The sequence below is a fragment of the Salmo trutta genome, chromosome 39 (assembly GCF_901001165.1).
Source record: "Salmo trutta chromosome 39, fSalTru1.1, whole genome shotgun sequence".
Lineage (NCBI taxonomy): Eukaryota > Metazoa > Chordata > Actinopteri > Salmoniformes > Salmonidae > Salmo > Salmo trutta.
In genome coordinates this window covers 22,455,993-22,477,207 of record NC_042995.1, presented here as the reverse complement: position 1 = coordinate 22,477,207, position 21,215 = coordinate 22,455,993, and the positions used below count along the sequence as shown (strand labels likewise).

Genomic DNA, 21,215 nt, shown 5'->3' with positions numbered 1-21,215 from the left:
TCAAGATGAATTATGCAGCATCACATTTATGCATTCATTGTTATATTTCTTTTTATACATCACAGTTTGAGGTATATACTGTAACTGTTGACATGTACTGTAGGCCTACAGTTACTGTATATGGTCACACTTTTCTTCGTCCCAAACGGAACCCTATTCCCTATACAGTGCACTACTTTTGACCAGAGCCCTATGCACCCTGGCCAAAAGTAGTGCACTAAATAGGGAGCCGTTTGGGACGTAACCCATGTCAACTACTCTGATCCGGTAATCTGTGACAGCTCATGCCCACTTTTACACACACTCCTCAAACACCTGTCCCAAAGCGACATACACAACAGCTGCTGTGCCCCTGATGGTCGAGCAGCACACACCCGTCTTTGTGTGTTAGCAAACTGCTGATCACTCAATACATACACTTTTTGCACACATACCGTCAGCTGAGCAGTTAAAGGCCGCAGAGGGGTGTGTTAGTGTAAGGCTTTAACATGCTCGAGCATGGCACGGACCGCAGCTTTCATTCCACACAGAAGACAGATGGCTATATCACACAACACAGGTCATCAATTCATTTGACTTTGGGTTCAAATCCCCGGCAAGCATAACAGATTAAGGAAAAGTAAACTGTGCTGTTGTAACAGAGTAGGTTCTGTCCCTGTCCCTCACTGGGCACAAACCAGTTACATTCTGCACAACAATACTTTGATTCCATATCAGCTATTATGTACAGATCTAGGATCAGCTTCCCCACCCCCAAACCTAACCTTAACCATTAGTGGGGGAAATGCAAAACTGACCCAAGTTCAGCAACTTCACTCTACACCACATCAGCTACACTGTCATAAACCAATAACCCACTTAAATTTCAGCAAGCATTTAGTATACAGAGGAGAGGGGACGAATTCACCGCGTTAAACATTTTGTACACATTTATTCCACAAATATTACAAAGACATATATAATGACAAGGTTATAGTCATGATCATTGTTGGGCAGTATGGGGAGGAGTTTGTTCAGGGGCAGAGGGCGGAGTCAATGTATCTGAAATGGCTTCATTGGCTGATGCTGTGGGCACCTCAACCTATGGAGAGGGAGAGCCAATAGGATTAAACCGGCAGTTCAATAATTCATTATGAATAGATACTGATAGAGATTCTTAAAGGAATGTTTCACTTTTTAAAGGATCACTTCACTCAAACATATTTTCCCCCCAAAATTTTTATTCCATTAGTCAACTGTTGATATGAACCCAAACAATTGTGCACATCAGCAGTAAAGATTTGAGATACTGCAGAACCCCTTTCAGTAAAAATCTAAAAGTGAGATCAGGATGGGTTTTAACTCATTTTGACTTACCTAGGTGTTGTTGTTTCATCCAAACCACTCAAAATAATGTGGAGAGATGTAACCTGATCCTCACAACATTTGTAATGCTTTTGAATGCACCGCTAGCTGGTACAAACAATCTCCACTAGTATTGCTACATGCTCCAAAAATGCCAGCCAGGAGATTCTGGATGTTGTTAAATAACCAGCAAACAAACTTAACAGTTCAGATGGAATGACAATACCCTAGCTATGTCGCATACAAGCTACAACTTCAAAAAAGTGAACTTGGTCTTTAAAATTGTGAAGAGTAATATTTTCTTACCAGCTTCTCTGCCCTGCTCCTCAGTTTCCTCCACACAGTGTGGTGGGCCTACGGAAAGAGAACAGGAGAAATTAATGAATGACTCACTCAGTGGCACTCATCACTCATTCACTCACTGACACTTATTCACTGACACTCAGACACATCCAAAGATGCTTCATACATTGACTGAGTCCTGCATTTTTGTGCGCATATGTACCTGTTGCTGGAGGGGCAGTGAGAGCCCCTGGGCCCGGCGGTGGAGACCCCACACGCACTCTCCTAGAGGGTGGATGGCAGTGACCTCATACTGAGAGCACAGCCCTGTCCTTGCCACCAAGGGGCCCCCACTCAACAGAACATGGTCCCCACACCTAAGAGACAGATACGAGGCGAGACAAGAGTGTGTGTGTCATATACGTGTATGAGAACACAGTGAAGATGAGCGGGTCGCAATAAGGATGTCAATAGTGTATGTGAGTGAGTAAGTCATCAACCGCGGTACAGTTCCTGTAGCTCACCTGTAGAGCATCACTGTGCCTTTAGGACTTTGTGCTGACTTCTCCTCCACTTCCTCCTGCTTACACCTGCAAACACAAACACAGGTACAGCTAGAACACTGGAAGAGAATACGAAACAGAGTAAAATAAGTGAAAAAGTGCTTTGAAAACATGGAGGAAAAGGCATAGAAGGGAAAATATTGCAAGAGAAGAGGTTTCGAAACTGGCTTTGCCAAATCGGCTTTCAGTCCAGAAAAATGCCAGGCGGTTATAACCTGTTATAACAGCACTTAACAAGCTGCAACACCTTCTCAGTCCTCCGAAAGGGGGTATTGATGGCCAAATTCAATACCTTTGCATTATTTTGGTTTGTCTTGTATATTTTATCCCCAAAAAATGATACAATTGAACAAGAGAGTATAGAAATAAAGTACCTGCTGTGAGAGAAGGCCTCCAGGGCAACAGGGGGCGCCACCTCCAGAGGCTCCCAGGGCAGGTCCCGATGGATCAGCTGCTGAGCACCACGCGTCAGAGAGCGCAGGGACTCCTGGGACACACACACTCTCAGGTCATTTCACTTTGCTCAACACTCATGCACAGTGGGGTCCGAAATGATTTACACCCTTGAAAAGATGAGCAACAATGACTGTATAAAACAAATAATTCAAATACAGAGCTATATTGTATGCAACATTTAAAATATAGATTTTATACTAATACATTTTTTTTTATTATTGACATCCCTAAAGATTCTTATGAATAAAGTAGACAAAGTTAAGTAATTAGTCCCATATTCCTAGCACACAATGACTACATCAAGCTTGTGACTACAAACTTGTTGGATGCATTTGCAGTTCGTTTTGGTTGTTTCAGATTATTTTGTGACCAATAGAAATTAATGATAATTGATTGTCATTTTGTAGCCAATCTTTTTGAAAATAGAATATGTTTTTAAACACTCCTACAATAATGTGATGGCTACCATGATTACAGATAATCCTGAATGAATTGTGAATAATGATGATTGATTACCCCCAAGACATTCTAACCTCCTCTGTTACTGGCATACAACATAGCTCAGTATTTGAATTATTTATTTTATACAGTCATTATTCAGGCTGCCGAGTGGCGCAGCAGTCTAAGGCACTGCATCTCAATGCAAGAGGCGACACTACAGTCCCTGGTACGAATCCAGGCTGTATCACATCCAGCCGTGATTTGGAGTCCCATAGGGCTGCGCAAAATTGTCCGGATTTGGCCGTCATTGTAAATAAAAATTTGTTCTTAACTGACTTGCCTAGATAAATAAAAGGTTACACACATACCTACCCACCCACCCACCCCCACCCACACACACAAATGTAGACCTACACAAGTCTGGCTCATCCTCGGGAGCAATTTCCAAACGCATGAAGGTACCACGTTCATCTGTACAAACAATAGTACGCAAGTATACTGCTCAAAAAAATTAAGCGAACACTTAAACAACACAATGTAACACCAAGTCAATCACACTTCTGTGAAATCAAACTGTCCACTTAGGAAGCAACACTGATTGACAATACATTTCACATGCTGTTGTGCAAATGGAATAGACAACAGGTGGAAATTATAGGCAATTAGCAGAACACCCCCAATAAAGGAGTGGTTCTGCAGGTGGTGACCACAGACCACTTCTCAGTTCTTATGCTTCCTGGCTGATGTTTTGGTCACTTTTGAATGCTGGCGGTGCTTTCACTCTAGTGGTAGCATGATATGGAGTCTACAACCCACACAAGTGGCTCAGGTAGTGCAGCTCATCCAGGATGGCACATCAATGCGAGCTGTGGCAAGAAGGTTTGCTGTGTCTGTCAGCGTAGTGTCCAGAGCATGGAGGCGCTACCAGGAGACAGGCCAGTACATCAGGAGACGTGGAGGAGGCCGTAGGAGGGCAACAACCCAGCAGCAGGACCGCTACCTCCGCCTTTGTGCAAGGAGGAGCAGGAGGAGCACTGCCAGAGCCCTGCAAAATGACCTCCAGCAGGCCACAAATGTGCATGTGTCTGCTCAAACGGTCAGAAACAGACTCCATGAGGGTGGTATGAGGGCCCGCCGTCCACAGGTGGGGGTTGTGCTTACAGCCCAACACCGTGCAGGACGTTTGGCATTTGCCAGAGAACACCAAGATTGGCAAATTCGCCACTGGCGCCCTATGCTCTTCACAGATGAAAGCAGGTTCACACTGAGCACATGTGACAGACGTGACAGAGTCTGGAGACGCCGTGGAGAACGTTCTGCTGCCTGCAACATCCTTCAGCATGACTGGTTTGGCGGTGGGTCAGTCATGGTGTGGGGTGGCATTTCTTTGGGGGGCCGCACAGCCTTCCATGTGCTCGCCAGAGGTAGCCTGACTGCCATTAGGTACCAAGATGAGATCCTCAGACCCCTTGTGAGACCATATGCTGGTGCGGTTGGCCCTGGGTTCCTCCTAATGCAAGACAATGCTAGACCTCATGTGGCTGGAGTGTGTCAGCAGTTCCTGCAAGAGGAAGGCATTGATGTTATGGACTGGCCCGCCCGTTCCCCAGACCTGAATCCAATTGAGCACATCTGGGACATCATGTCTCGCTCCATCCACCAACGCCACGTTGCACCACAGACTGTCCAGGAGTTGGCGGATGCTTTAGTCCAGGTCTGGGAGGAGATCCCTCAGGAGACCATCCGCCACCTCATCAGGAGCATGCCCAGGTAATGTAGGGAGGTCATACAGGCACGTGGAGGCCACACACACTACTGAGCCTCATTTTGACTTGTTTTAAGGACATTACATCAAAGTTGGATCAGCCTGTAGTGTGGTTTTCCACTTTAAATTTGAGTGTGACTCCAAATCCAGGCCTCCATGGGTTGATAAATTGGATTTCTATTGATTATTTTTGTGTGATTTTGTTGTCAGCACATTCAACTATGTAAAGAAAAAAGTATTTAATAAGATTATTTCATTCATTCAGATCTAGGATGTGTTATTTTAGTGTTCCCTTTATTTTTTTGAGCAGTGTATAAACGCCATGGGATCACGTAGCCATCATACCACTCAGGAAGGAGATGCGTTCTGTCTCCTAGAGATGAACGTACTTTGGTGTGAAAAGTGCAAATCAATCCCAGAACAGCAGCAAAGGACCTTGTGAAGATGCGGGAGGAAACAGGTACAAAAGTATCTATATCTACAGTATAACGAGTCCTATAAACGACAACCTGAAAGGCCACCCAGCAAGGAAAAAGCTACTGCTCCAAAACCACCATAAAAAAAGCCAGACTACGGGGACAAAGATCGTAGCTTTTGAAGAAATGTCCGGTGAAACAAAAATAGAATTGTTTGGCCATAATAACCATCGTTATGTTTGGAGGAAAAAGGGGGAGGCTTGCAAGCCGAAGAACACCATCCCAACTGTGAAGCACAGGGGTGGCTGCATGATGTTGTGGGGGTGCTTTGCTGCAGGAGGGACTGGTGCACTTCACAAAATAGATGGCACGAGGGAGGAAAATTATGTGGATATAATGAAGCAACATCTCAAGACATCAGTCTGGAAGTTAAAGCTTGGTCGCAAATGGGTCTTCCAAATGGACAAAGACCCCAAGCATACTTCCAAAGTTGTGGCAAAATGGCATAAGGACAACAAAGTCAATGTATTGGAGTGGCCATCACAAAGCCCTGACCTCAATCCTATAGAAAATGTATGGGCAGAACTGAAAAAGCATGTGAGAGCAAGGAGGCCAACAAACCTGACTCAGTTACACCAGCTCTGTCAGGAGGAAGGGGCCAAAATTCACCCAACTTATTGTGGGAAGCTTGTGGAAGGCTACCCGAAACATTTGGCCCAAGTTAAACAATTTAAAGGCAATGCTACCAAATACTAATTGAGTGTATGTAAACTTCTGACCCACTGGGAATGTGATGAAAGAAATAAAAGCTGAAATAAATCATTCTCTCTACTATTATTCTGACATTTCACATTCTTAAAATAAAGTGGTGATCCTAACTGACCTAATTTCTACTAGGATTAAATGTCAGGAATTGTGAAAAACTGAGTTTAAATGTATTTGGCTAAAATGTATTTAAACTTCCGACTTCAACTGTATATATAAAATCTTTATCAAGGCTGTCAATCATTTCGGACACTCCTGTATGCACACGAACACAACAGAGAATAACAAGCGTATGCACACACCAGAGATTAACACACGTAGTTACACACACCCGAATATAACACACACTGACCTCTGAAGGGTTCCAGGCGTCTAACTGAGGATCCAGCACCACATCACAACAGAACGCTCCTGAAGTTACTGCAGAGAGAGAGATTACATACATTGTATGAATTATATACACTGTGTACAAAACATTAGGAACACCCTCCTAATATTGAGTTGCACCCCCCCCTTTTGCCCTCAGAACCGCTTCAATTCGTCGGGGCATGGACTCTACAAGGTGTCAACACGGATGCTGGCCCGTGTTGACTCCAATGCCTTGCACAGTTGTGTCAAGCTGGTAGGATGTCCCTGGGATGGTGGACCATTCTTGATACACATGGGAAACTGAAAAACCCAGCAGCGTTGCAGTTTGTCACAACCCTCAATCCCGTTCGTCATACCCCGTTTTAAATATATTGTCTTGCCATTCACCCTCAATGACACACGTACACAATCCATGTCTCAATTATCTCAAAGCTTAAAAATCCTTCTTTAACCGGTCTCCTCCCCTTCATCTACACGGATTGAAGTGGATTTAACAGGTGACATCAATAAGGGATCATAGCTTTCACCTGGATTCACCTGGTCAGTCTATGTCATGGAGCGAGCAGGTGTTCATAATGTTTTGTACATTGTATATAACTTACAAGTAATACGTAGTGTAACCATCAATGTACATTTTGTTGTTTATCGATGAAGCATTTAATTACATCTATCGACCGAAGACCACACAATACAACAGCAGTAGTATACATGATTATATTTACTATTATTACGACTGAAATAAATGTATTTCATTATCCTTATTGCATATTTACTGAAATGCTGTACAGTACCACTATATCTACAAACTGTATTTCATGCCAACAAAACAATCTGAAAAAGACAGCGAGACAGCGAGAGAGAGAGCAAAAAAAGCTAGTGATAGAACGAGCGAAGTAAAAGCTGGTTACATACGGTGCATTTGGAAGGTATTCAGACCTCTTGACTTGTTCATCATTTTGTTAAGTTACAGCCTTATTCTAAAATGGATTTGTTTTTTCCCCTCATCAATCTACACACAATATTCCATAATGACATAGCAAAAACAGCTTTTCATACATTTTTGCAAATGTATATAAAAATAAAAAACTGAAATAACATTTACATAAGTATTCAGACCCTTTACTCAGTACTTTGTTGAAGCACCTTTGGCAGCGATTACAGCCTTGAGTCTCCTTGGGTATGATGCTACCAGCTTGGCACACCTGTATTTGGGGAGTTTCTCCCATTCTTCTCTGCAGACCCTCCCAAGCTCTGTCAGGCTGGATGGGGAGCGTCCCTACACAGCTATATTGAGGTCTCTCCAGAGATGTTCGATTAGGTTCAAGTCCAGGCTCTGGTTGGGCCACTCAAGGACATTCAGAGACTTGTCCCAAAGCCACTCCTGTGTTGTCTTGGCTGTGTGCTTAGGGTCGTTGTCCTGTTGGACAGTGAACCTTCACCCCAGTCTGAGATCCTGAGAGCTCTGGGGCAGGTTTTCATCAAGGAGCTCTCTGTACTTTGCTCCGTTCATCTTTCCCTTGATCCTGACTAGTCTACCAGTCCCTGCCGCTGAAAAACATCCCCACAGCATGATGCTGCCACCACCATGCTTCACAGGAGAGATGGTGCAAGGTTTCCTCCAGACGTGACACATTCAGTCTTGGTTTCAATTTTGGTTTAATCAGACCAGAGAATCTTGTTTCTCATGGTCTGAGAGTCCTTTACGTGTCTTTTGGCAAACTCCAAGCGGGCTGTCATGTGCCTTTTACTGAAGAGTGGCTTCAGGCCACTACCATAAAGGCCTGATTGGTGGAGTGCTGCATTCCTTCTGGAAGGTTCTCCCATCTCCACAGAGCATTACAAGCATTTCTCTACACCCGCAATAACATCTGCTAAACATGTGTATGTGAAAAATAAAATGTGATTTGATTTTTTAAGCTCTGTCAGAGTGACCATCGGGTTCTTGGTCACCTCCCTGACCAAGGCCCCTCTCCCCATCTTGCTCCGTTTAGCCAGCTCCAGGAAGAGGCTTGGTGGTTCCAAACTTCGGAGCTCTACGGACAATTCCGTCAACGTCATAGCTTGGTTTTTGCTCTGACATGCACTGTCAACTGTGGGACCTTAGACAGGTGTGTGCCTGTACAAATTATGTCCAATCAATAGAATTTACCACAAGTGGACTCCAATCAAGTTGTAGAAACATCTCAAGGATGATCAATGGAAACAGGATACACCTGATCCCAATTTGGAGTCTCATAGCAAAGGGTCTGAATACTTATGTAAATAAGGTATTTCAGTGTTTTCGCTTTGTCATTATGCGGTGTTGTGTGTAGATTATTCTAATCAATTTTAGAAAAAAGCTGTAACATAACAAAATGTGGAACTAGTCAAGGTGAGAATACTTTCCGAATGCACTGTATATAGGATTCACTGTATATAGGATTCAGTTCCAAGCTAGTCATATCTTGATGGTTTTTTTTACTGAAAATGGTAGGGAAAACATGGGTATGTGTGTTTATATACCTAGCACCTCTGGGACTCTGAGCAGCTCCACAGAAAAGTCCTCTTTAAAGGCATCCTGAAGGACCTGGCCAAGGAGGGCTGCACACGACCGCCAATATGCCTAAGGAGGGAAAGAGAGGCCGGCCACACACACACACAAAGCAGCAGCCAATCCCCACAGTCACAGTCTGAGACCAGTCAGTCAACACCACCACTTTGGGGGCAAATATGTCTGGTGTCAAAAGTTTGCCGTATACAGTATCTATGGCCCTGTACACTACCTAGATACAGTATCTCTTAACATTAGAATGCAATGACATCTTCAAAAGGTAATTATCTCAGTGCACTGGGGCAAATCATTTTGCTTACTTTAACCTAAAAAAAAGGCTTGAAACAAGTCAGAATATCTTAAAACAAGACCAATTATCTTGATGCATTTTCTGGGTCAGCGAGATCAACTCAAAAGTGTGTGTGTGTGTGTGTGTGTGTGTGTGTGTATATATATATTTACTTCAATGCATTTACTGTTCAGGAGTCTTATGGCTTGGGGGTAGAAGCTGTTTAGAAGCCTCTTGGACCTAAGGTCCCTCAGTCAAGTAGTGAATTTCAAACAGATTCAACCACAAAGATCAGGGAGTTTTTCAATGCCTTGCATATTTTTTATTTAACTAGGCAAGTCAGTTAAGAACAAATTCTTATTTACAATGACAGCCTAGGAACAGTGGGTTAACTGCCTTGTTCAGGGGCAGAACGACAGATATTATTTTTACCTTGTCAGCTCAGCAACCTAGCAACCTTTTGGTTACTGGCTCAACGCTCTAACCACTACTAGGCTACCTGCCGCCCCTAATTGGTAGATGGGTAAAAATAAAATATAAAGCAGACACTGAATATTTCTTTGTGCATGATGAAGTTATTAATTACACTTTGGATGGTGTATCAATACACCCAGTTACTACAAAGATATAGGCGTCCTGCCTAACTCAGTTGCCGGAGAGGAAGGAAACCGCTCAGGGATTTCACCATGAGGCCAATGGTTATTTTAAAACAGTTACAGAGTTTAATGGCTGTGATGGGAGAAAACTGAGGATGGAACAACATTGTAGTTACTCCTCTATATCAACCTAAATGACAGATTGTAAAGAAGAAAGATTGAGTATTTTTTATTCTGTACAAACATGCATCCTGTTTGTGGCATTTTTAAAAACCTTTTCTCCTGAATACAAATAGTTATGTTTGTGGTAAATCCAACACATGACTCAGTATCACTCTTCATATTTTAAAGCATGGTGGTGGCTGCATCATGTTATGGGTATGCTCATCATCGGCAAGGACAAGGGAGGTTTTTTTTGGATAAAAAGAAACGGAATAGTGCTAAGTACAGACAAAATCCTAGAGAAAAACCTGGTTCAGTCTGCTTTCCAACAGACACTGCGAGACGAATTCCCCTATCAGCAGGACAATAACCTAATACACAAGGCCAAATATACACTGGAGTTGCTTACCAAGACGACAGTGAATGTTCCTGAGTGGCCTATTTAAGAGTTTTGACTTCAATTGGCTTGAAATCTATGGCAAGACTTAAAAATGGCTGTCTAGCAATGATCAACAACCAACTTGACAGAGCTTGAAGAGTTAAAGAATACATGGGCAAATATTGTACAATCAAGATGTGCAAAGTTCTTAGAGACTTACCCAAAAAGGTCAACATTCACAAGGCCGCAGGGCCTGACGGATTACCAGGATGTGTACTGCGAGCATGCGCTGACCAACTGGCAAGTGTCTTCACTGATATTTTCAACCTCTCCCTGTTCCAGTTTGTAATACCAACATGTTTCAAGCAGACCACCATAGTCCCTGTGCCCAAGAACACTAAGGTAACCTATTCTAAATGACTACCGACCCGTAGCACTCACGTCTGTAGCCATGAAGTGCTTTGAAAGGCTGGTCATGGCTCACATCAACACCATTATCCCAGAAACCCTAGACCCACTCCAATTTGCATACATCCCCAACAGATCCACAGATGATGCAATCTCTATTGTACTCCACACTGCCCTTTCCCACCTGGACAAAAGGGACACCTTCGTGAGAATGCTATTCATTGACTACAGCTCAGCGTTCAACACCATAGTGCCTTCAAAGCTCATCACTAAGCTAAGGACCCTGGGACTAAACACCTCCCTCTGCAATTGGATCCTGGACTTCCTGACGGGCCGCCCGCAGATGGTAAGGGTAGGTAACAACACATCCGCCACGCTGATCCTCAACACAGGGGTGCGTGCTCAGTCCCCTCCTGCACTCCCTGTTCACTCATGACTGCACGGCCAGGCACGACTCCAACACCATCATTAAGTTTGCCGATGACACAACAGTGGAAGACCTGATCACAGACAAAGACGAGACAGCCTATAGGGAGGTCGTCAGAGACCTGGCCGTGTGGTGCTAGGACAACAACATCTCCCTCGAAGTGATCAAGACAAAGGACATGATTGTGGAATACAGGAAAAAGAGGACTGAGCACACCCCATTCTCATTGATGGGGCTGCAGTGGAGCAGGTTGAGAGCTTCAAGTTCCTTGGTGTCCACATCACCAACAAACTGACATGGTCCAAGCACACCAAGACAGTCGTGAAGAGGGCACGACAAAACCTATTCCACCTCAGGAGCCTGAAAAGATTTGGCATGGGTCAGATTCTCAAAAGGTTCTACAGCTGCACCATCGAGAGCATCCTGACTGGTTGCATCACTGCCTGGTATGGCAACTGCTCGGCCTCCGACCGCAAGGCATTACAGAGGGTAGTGCGAACGGCCCAGTACATCACTGGGGCCAAGCTTCCTGCCATCCAGGACCTCTATACCAGGCGGTGTCAGAGGAAGGCCCTAAAAATTGTCAAAGCCTCCAGCCACCCAAGTCATAGACTGTTCTCTCTGCAACCGCACAGCAAGCGGTACCGGAGCACAAAGTCCAGGTCCAAGAGGCTTCTAAACTGCTTCTACCCCCAAGCCATAAGACTCCTGAACAGCTAATCAAATGGCTACCCAGACTATTTTCATTGCCCCCCTCTCCCCCTCTTTTACACCGCTGCTACTCTCTGTTGTTATTATCTATGCATAGTCACTTTAATAACTCTACCTTCATGTACATATTACCTCAACTAACCGGTGCCCCCGCATATTGACTCTGTACCGGTACTCCCTTGTATATAATCCTGCTATTGTTATTTTACTGCTGCTCTTTAATTACATGTTACTTTTGTTTCTTATTCTCATCTGTATTTTTGTTTTAACTGCATTGTTGGTTAGGGGCTTGTAAGTAAGCATTTCACTGTAAGGTCTACACCAATTGTATTCGGCGCATGTGACTAATACAATTTGATTTGATTTAACCATTAGTGGGGGATATGCTAAACTGATCTAATATCAGCGTCTAAGGGCAACTTCACCCTACATCGGTGCTATATACCTCAGTGTATGTATACCTATATCTGTGGTGCTGTGTTGTACCTGGTTGACCATCTGTGGGTCTGTGTCTTTGAAGGTGAGCAGGGAGAGGGAGCAGGATTGGGTGAGGGGCTGGTGCAGGGGCCAGGGCTTTCCGTCTACTAAGGCCAGGGCAGAGCTGGTTACATACCACTCTGTCAAGTCTAAGAGAGAGAGAGAGAGAGAGAGAGAGAGATTTAATATGATTCATACTATAGAATTTTTCTGACTGCCTTGACAAATTCAATGCTGCACACAGACAAACCACAGGTATTGTCCCTGTACTCACGGCGTGCACAGCTGTTTGGTGTGGACACTCCCTTGTTCATGACGAGCAGGGTGCCCTGCAGACCGGGTATTTGCAAGGTCACCTCGATCTTCTCTGTGCGCGGGTACAGGGAACGCTGGCGAGCCTGCTCCCGGGAAAACACAGCGCTGCGCTGACCACGCACGTCAGCAGCCGAGAGACGCACAGACGCAGCACTGGATGCCAACCCTGAGTCAATGAATGCATGATAAGACAATACACATTTCCTATGCCTAAACTAGTTTGAAGATTCAAGATTTAATGGAATTCGCCATTCGTTGGTCATCATTGGAATAGTGTTATTAGGAACTAGCTATCCCTTGAAAAATCGATTCCCGAAAAACGTATATTGAACAAATGTTAACTTTACGTATTGGGCACTACAACTGCATTGCCGGAGCCACAAAGCAAGAATATGGCAACTGATTTTCACAATCCCACATCCTATACACAAATTAGCGATGCAGAAACCCAGATTATCTATATAAAAACGGTCATAGTTTACATCATGAACATTTGTTGACGATGTCATGATCTAATACTGTACTTAGCAACCACCCAAGGTCATTTTGTATCGAGTGAAGCTAGCTAATTAGCATTCGGTAGCTAGCCCATGTTATGTGAGTGGCAGCGGTTGTGTGGTCAGACATATGTTGTACTTACGGCGCTGTAGAAGTTGACATACGGTACGACACGCCATTGTTGCTTTTGGCGATGAATCTCTAGAAATGGGCACCAATGCCTGGCTAAATGATGTGTATTTTACACTGCTATTTCTATAGAGTTCGTTTGGACCCCATGCCTGTCTGAAGAGCAACGTTGATTTCGGTCCGGGTAGAATAAATTGTTGGGGTGTGGAATAGTTCCCACATAAACACTTTAGAGGACATTATGTTCCAAAAACAGTCAGCAGGTGTAGTTGTACTGTTTCAGTAAAGCATGAACAATATTATTGATAGTTTTGTCTGTTCAGAGATGTGACTCACTAACAAAAATGTTATTGTTGACATCTGACGTAGGCTTAACGTATGGAGATATCCAGTTTGGACAGTCGCTAGTGGTCACTATTGTATTTACATATACAATATCCCCATGATATGGCAGGCCCTATAAAATGCAAACTCATTAACGTCTCTTTCATTTCATAATTTTTTGGAGACAGTGGTGGGATAACAATTGCACAGAATGAGCATGCATAGCCATATAAACATGAATGTTTTTCTCCAAGGGGTAGAGTTCAAGGCGTGGCACTCAATTAGGTGCGTGGTTAAATGGCGCCATCGTGTGTTCAATAAATCAAATCACATTTTATTGGGCGCATACACAGTACCAGCCAAAAGTTTGGACACACCTACTCATTCAAGGGTTTTTCTTTATTTGTACTATTTTCTGCATTGTATAATAATAGTGAAGACATCAAAACTATGAAATAACACATGGAATCATGTAGTAACGAAAAAGGTGTTAAAAAAATCAAATATATTTTAGATTCTTCAAGTAACCAAACTTTGCCTTGATGACAGCGTTGCACACTCTTGGCATTCTCTCAACCAGCTTCAACGAGAATTATTTTCCAACAGTCTTGAAGGAGTTCCCACATATGCGGAGCACTTGTTGGCTGCTTTTCCTTCACTCTGCGGCCCAACTCATCCCAAACCATCTCAATTGGGTTGAGGTTGGGTTATTGTAGAGGCCAGGTCATCTGATGCAGCACTCCGTCACTCTCCTTCCTGGTCAAATAGCCCTTACACAGCCTGGAGGTGTGTTGGGTCATTGTCCTGTTGAAAAACAAATGACAGTCCCACTAAGCACAAATCAGACGGGATGGCATATCGCTGCAGAATGCCGTGGTAGCCATGCTGGTTAAGTGTGCCTTGAATTCTAAATAAATCACTGACAGTGTCACCAGCAAAGCACCCACACCACACCATCACACCTCCTCCTCCATGTTTCATGGTGGGAACCACACATGCAGAGATCCTCCGTTCACCTACTCTGCTTCTCACAAAGACACGGTGGTTGGAACCAAAAATCTCAAATTTGGACTCATCAGACCAAAGGACAGATTTCCACTGGTCTAATGTCCATTACTCGTGTTTCTTCGCCAAGCAAGGTGCCGTTAACTCTAATGAACGTATCCTCTGCATCAGAGGTAATTCTGGGTCTTCCTTTCCTGTGTAAGGCGTGGGTGTTTGTTGATGAGGAATCAAGTGCAGGAAAACAGCGATTCAGGGTATTGGCTTTAATAGGCTTACAGACCAAACGACAGCCAACCCAAACAGCGCACAGAGCGCACTACAAAGCAAAGTGCCCCAAACACATGGGACAAAAACACAGCTTGCGCAAACATACGCACCACTGAAAAAATGTGCAACAAACAGCGTGTAACCACGCACAGCATACAATAGAAATAATCCCGCACAAAGAGCAGGCGGGCCTGCTGGCTAATAAAGGCCGCTAATTAGCCCAACTAAGAACAGGTGCAACTAATAACGAAAAGGGGGAAACAAAAGGGAATCAGCGGCAGCTAGTAGGCCGGTGACGACGGCCGCCACCTGAGCAGGAGGGGGAGCCACCTTCGGTAGGAGTCGTGACATCCTGTGGCTGTCCTCATGAGAGCCAGTTTCACCATAGCGTTTGATGGTTGTTGTGACTGCACTTAAAGAAACTTTCAAAGTTCTTGAAATGTTCCAGACTGACTGACCTTCATGTCTTAAAGTAATGATGGACTGTCATTTCTATTTGCTTTTTTGAGCTGTTCTTGCCATAATATGGACTTGGTCATTTACCAAATAGGGATATCTTCTGTATACCACCCCTGTCTTGTCACAACGACTGACTGGCTCCAATGCATTAAGGAAAGAAATTCCACAAATTAACTTTTAACAAAGAACAACTGTTAATTGAAATGCATTCCAGGTAACTACCTCATTAAGCTAGTTGAGAGAATGCCAATAGTGTACAAAGCTGTCATCAAGGTAAAGGGTGGCTACTTTGAAGAACCTCAAAAATAAAATATATTTGATTTGTTTAACACTTCATTTTGGTTACTAGACGATTCCATGTGTTATTTCATAGTTTTGATATCTTCACTATTATTCTACAACACATACAAACCCACAACAACACAGAATTTGGGGAACGTAACACGCATTAAGAAGCAAAGAAATTCCACAAATGATATTTTAACAAGGCACACCTGTTAATTGAAATGCATTCCAGGTGACTACCTCATGAAGCTGGTTGAGAGAATGCCAAGTGTGCAAAGCTGTCATCAAGGCAAAGGGTGGCTATTTGAAAAATCTCAAATGATTTGTTTACCACTTGTTTGGTTACTACATGATTCCATATGTGTTATTTCATAGTTTTGATGTCGTCACTATTATTATACAATGTAAAAAATAAAATAAAAAACATTGAATGATCAGGTGTTCTAAAACTTTTGACCAGTAGTGTATATAGTAAAGTAACAAGATAATTAAGAAATAAGAGAGGAAGCTATATACAGGGATAGACAGATACAGTGGAGAGAACAAGTATTTGATACACTGCCGATTTTGCAGGTTTTCCTACTTACAAAGCATGTAGAGGTCTGTAATTTTTATCATAGGTACACTTCAACTGTGAGAGACGGAATCTAAAACAAAAATCCAGAAAATCACATTGTATGATTTTTAAGTAAATCATTTGCATTTTATTGCATGACATAAGTATTTGATACATCAGAAAAGCAGAACTTAATATTTGGTACAGAAACCTTTGTTTGCAATTACAGAGGTCATACGTTTCCTGTAGTTCTTGACCAGGTTTTCACACACTGCAGCAGGGATTTTGGCCCACTCCTCCATACAGTCCTTCTCCAGATCCTTCAGGTTTCGGGCTGTCGCTGGGCAATACAGACTTTCAGCTCCCTCCAAAGATTTTCTATTGGGTTCAGGTCTGGAGACTGGCTAGGCCACTCCAGGACCTTGAGATGCTTCTTACGGAGCCACGCCTTAGTTGACCTGGCTGTGTGTTTCGGGTCGTTGTCATGCTGGAAGACCCAGCCACGAGCCATCTTCAATGCTCTTACTGAGGGAAGGAGGTTGTTGGCCAAGATCTCGCGATACATGGCCCCATCCATCCTCCCCTCAATACGGTGCAGTCGTCCTGTCCTCTTTGCAGAAAAGCATCCCCAAAGAATGATGCTTCCACCTCCATGCTTCACGGTTGGGATGTTCTTGGGGTTGTACTCATCCTTCTTCTTCCTCCAAACACGACGAGTGGAGTTTAGACCAAAAAGCTCTATTTTTGTCTCATCAGACCACATGACCTTCTCCCATTCCTCCTCTGGATCATCCAGATGGTCATTGGCAAACTTCAAATGGGCCTGGACAAGCGCTGGCTTGAGCAGGGGGACCTTGCGTGCGCTGCAGGATTTTAATCCATGATGGCGGAGTGTGTTACTAATGGTTTTCTTTGAGACTGTGGTCCCAGCTCTCTTCAGGTCATTGACCAGGTCCTGCCGTGTAGTTCTGGGCTGATCCCTCACCTTCCTCATGATCATTGATGCCCCACGAGGTGAGATCTTGCATGGAGCCCCAGACCGAGGGTGATTGACCGTCATCTTGAACTTCTTCCATTTTCTAATAATTGCGCCAACAGTTGTTGCCTTCTCACCAAGCTGCTTGCCTATTGTCCTGTAGCCCATCCCAGCCTTGTGCAGGTCTACAATTTTATCCCTGATGTCCTTACACAGCTCTCTGGTCTTGGCCATTGTGGAGAGGTTGGAGTCTGTTTGATTAAGTGTGTGGACAGGTGTCTTTTATACAGGTAACGAGTTCAAACAGGTGCGTTTAATACAGGTAATGAGTGGAGAACAGGAGGGCTTCTTTAAGAAAAACGAACAGGTCTGTGAGAGCCGGATTCTTACTGGTTGGTAGGTGATCAAATACTTATGTCATGCAATAAAATGCAAATGAATTACTTAAAAATCATACAATGTGATTTTCTGGATTTTTGTTTTAGATTCCGTCTCTCACAGTTGAAGTGTACCTATGATAAAAATTACAGACCTCTACATGCTTTGTAAGTAGGAAAACCTGCAAAATCGGCAGTGTATCAAATACTTGTTCTCCCCACTGTATACATGAAAACAGGGCTGAAAAGTGACTGGTAGCAGGAACATATATACACTTCTGGTAATATACTAGTGGTAAGATATACAGTTGAAGTCGGAAGTTTACATACACTTAGGTCGGAGTCATTAAAACTTGTTTTTCAACCACTCCACAAATTTCTTCACAACAAACTATAGTTTTGGCAAGTCGGTTAGATCATCTACTTTGCGCATGACACAAGTAATTTCTCCAACAATTGTTTAGACAGATTATTTCACTTATAATTCACTGTATCACAATTCCAGTGGGTCAGAAGTTTACATACACTAAATTGACCATGCCTTTAAACAGCTTGGAAAATTCCAGAAAATGTGGTCATGGCTTTAGAAGCTTCTGATAGGATAATTGACATAATTTGAGTCAATTGGAGGTGTACCTGTGGATGTATTTCAAGGCCTACCTTCAAACTCAGTGACTCTTTGCTTGACATCATGGGAAAATCAAAAGAAATCAGCCAAGACCTCAGAAAAAAATGTGTAGACCTCCACAAGTCTGGTTCATCCTTGGGAGCAATTTCCAAACGCCTGAAGGTACCACGTTCATCTGTACAAACAATAGTACGCAAGTATAAACACCATGGGACCACGCAGCCGTCATACCGCTCAGGAAGGAGATGCGTTCTGTCTCCTAGAGATGAACGTACTTTGGTGCGAGAAGTGCAAATCAATCCCAGAACAACAGCAAAGGACCTTGTGAAGATACTGGAGGAAACAGGTACAAAAGTATCTATATCCACAGTATAACGAGTCCTATATCAACATAACCTAAAAGGCCGCTCAGCAAGGAAGAAACAACTGCTCCAAAACCGCCACAAATAAGCAAACTTTTTGTAGAAATGTCCTCTGGTCTGATGAAACAAAAATAGAACTGTTTGGCCATAATGACCATCGTTATGTTTGGAGGAAAAAGGGGGAGGCTTGCAAGCCAAAGAGCACCATCCCAACCGTGAAGCAGCTTCATGTTGTGGGGGTCTGGTGCACTTCACAAAATAGATGGCATCATGAGGGAGGAAAATTATGTTGATATATTGAAGCAACATCTCAAGACATCAGTCAGGAAGTTAAAGCTTGGTTGCAAATGGGTCTTCCAAATGGACAATGACCCCGAGCATACAAAGTTGTGGCAAAATGGCTTAAGGACAACAAAGTCAAGGTATTGGAGTGGCCATCGAAAAGCCCTGACCTCAATCCTATAGAAAAGTTGTGGGCAGAACTGAAAAAGCATGTGAGAGCAAGGAGGCCTGACTCAGTTACACCAGCTCTGTCAGGAGGAAGGGGCCAAAATTCACCCAATTTATTGTGGCAAGTTTGTGGAAGGATACCTGAAACGTTTGACCCAAGTTAAACAATTCAAAGGCAATGCTACCAAATTCTAATTGAGTGTATGTAAACTTCTGACCCACTGGGAATGTGATGAAAGAAATAAAAGCTGAAATAAATCATTCTCTCAACTATTATTCTGACATTTCACATTCTTCAAATTAAGTGGTGATCCTAACTGACCTAAGACAGGGAATTTTTTACTAGGATTAAATGTCAGGAATTGTGAGAAACTGAGTTTAAATGTATTTGGCTAAGGTGTATGTAAACTTCTGACTCCAACTGTACATGTAAACAGGAATAATAGTGACCAGTGGCAGGATAGATAGATATATACTGATGGTGATGGCAATCAATCAATGGATAGCAACGTAATGGAGTAATAAATCTAATCAAGAATTATTTTGGTAGCAGCGTAGTTTGTGTCTGAGTGGGTAGAGTACCTGTGGATGGGCATAGAGTCAGTGTGGATAGTCTGTGGGAGAGTGAGAGCTGTAGTTGTTAGCACAGGTACTGCCTGCCGGACGGGAGCATAGAGAACAGCTGGAGTGCTTGGCATTAGTTCAAGCCTTTCTCAGACGACACATGGCATGTACGTCCTGGATGGCTGGGAGCTCGCCCCCAGTGATGCGCTGGGCTGTCTGCACCACCCTCTCTAGGGACTTCTGGTCGCAGGTGGTGCAGTTGGCTTACCAGACAGTGATACAACCGTTGTGTCATAAGCAAGCTTTATGATGGGGTAGTGGTAATAATACAGCGTAGTGGTAATAATACATCTAATCAATCATCATTTTAGCAGCAGCGTAGGTGTGAGGGGGATTAGTAGTAGTTGTAGGTAGCTGTTTAGGAGTCTGTTGGTCTGAGCCTTGATGCACCGGCACCGTCTGCAGGAAGGGAGCATAAAGAACAGTCCATGTCTCGGGTGACTGGAGTCTTTGGGATTTTTTCAGGCCTTAGATACCGCCTGGCATGTACGTCCTGGATGGCTGGGAGCTCACCCCCAGTGATGCACTGGGCCATCCGCACCACCCTCGGGAGCGTCTTCCGGTCGAGGGCAGTGTATACCAGACAGTGATACAACCAGTCACTTCTACTCTACACCAATGACTGCACTTCCAACAACACCACGGCAATGAGTCCATGTACCATGGAGAGGTTGACAAGCTAGTGGCCTGGTGCAGTTGCAATAACCTGGAACTAATCCCAGACAAAACTGTGAAAATGGTGGTTGACTTCAGAAAACGCCCTCCACCAGCTCTCCCCCTCGAGATTGATGGCTCAGTTGTTAGCATGGCTGAATCATTCAAATTCTTGGGGACCATCATCTCCCACAACCTCAAGTGGGAGGACATCATCACAGCGGTCACCAAGAAGGCACACCAGCGGATGTACTACTTGTGGCAGATAAAAAAAACTCAATCTCTCAGTCAATCATGATCCGGTTTTATGCATTAATCGTTGAGTCCATCCTTACCGCCTCCAATACCGTCTGGTTTGGGTCTGCGTCTACCCGCTGCAAGGGCAAATTGCAACGCATTGTCCAGTCTGCAGACAGGGTCATTGTCTGCCACCTGCCCTCCATCAAGGTCCTGCACGACTCCAGGGCAAGGAAGAGTTCAGGAAAGATTGCCAACCCTTCCCACCCTGGTCACCCCCTCCTCCAAAAATTAACCCCTAGCAGGCGGTTCAGGTCACTCATGACCAAAACCTTCTTTGCCCGGGCTGTGGCCTTCACCAACAGACCATCTGGCCGTTTCCCTTTCCCTGGATCGCTATCCTGCTCTTCATCCTGACGGTTTTCCTGACCACCGGTGAGTGTCTAAAATAGTCCAAACTGGTGGAGTGAAATGGAAAAAATAACTTTTTTCAAAAAATTCAAAAAAATTTAAAAAAGGAAAAGTGGTGTGTGCATATGCATTCATCCCCTTTGCTATGAAGCCCCTAAATAAGATCTGGTGCATCCAATTACCTTCAGAAGTCACATAATTAGTTAAATAACGTCCACCTGTGTGCAATATAAGTGTTACATGATCTCAATAAATATACACCTGTTCTGAAAGGCCCC

The 21,215-nt window shown here is 43.8% G+C and overlaps 1 protein-coding gene across 1 annotated transcript; it reads right to left on the bottom strand.

Moving 5' to 3' along the window:
- Positions 1 to 906: 906 nt before the first annotated feature.
- On the bottom strand, positions 907 to 13,516 carry mrpl39 (mitochondrial ribosomal protein L39). Its single transcript, XM_029740706.1, has 10 exons — positions 13,336 to 13,516; positions 12,655 to 12,861; positions 12,390 to 12,529; positions 8,904 to 9,003; positions 6,385 to 6,452; positions 2,564 to 2,676; positions 2,151 to 2,216; positions 1,850 to 2,003; positions 1,651 to 1,698; positions 907 to 1,081 (listed from the first exon to the last, which is right to left on the bottom strand). The coding sequence occupies exons 1-10, from the start codon at positions 13,370 to 13,372 to the stop codon at positions 983 to 985; spliced, it is 1,032 nt and encodes a 343-aa protein (XP_029596566.1). The 5' UTR covers positions 13,373 to 13,516; the 3' UTR covers positions 907 to 982.
- Between the last annotated feature and the right edge of the window lie 7,699 nt (positions 13,517 to 21,215).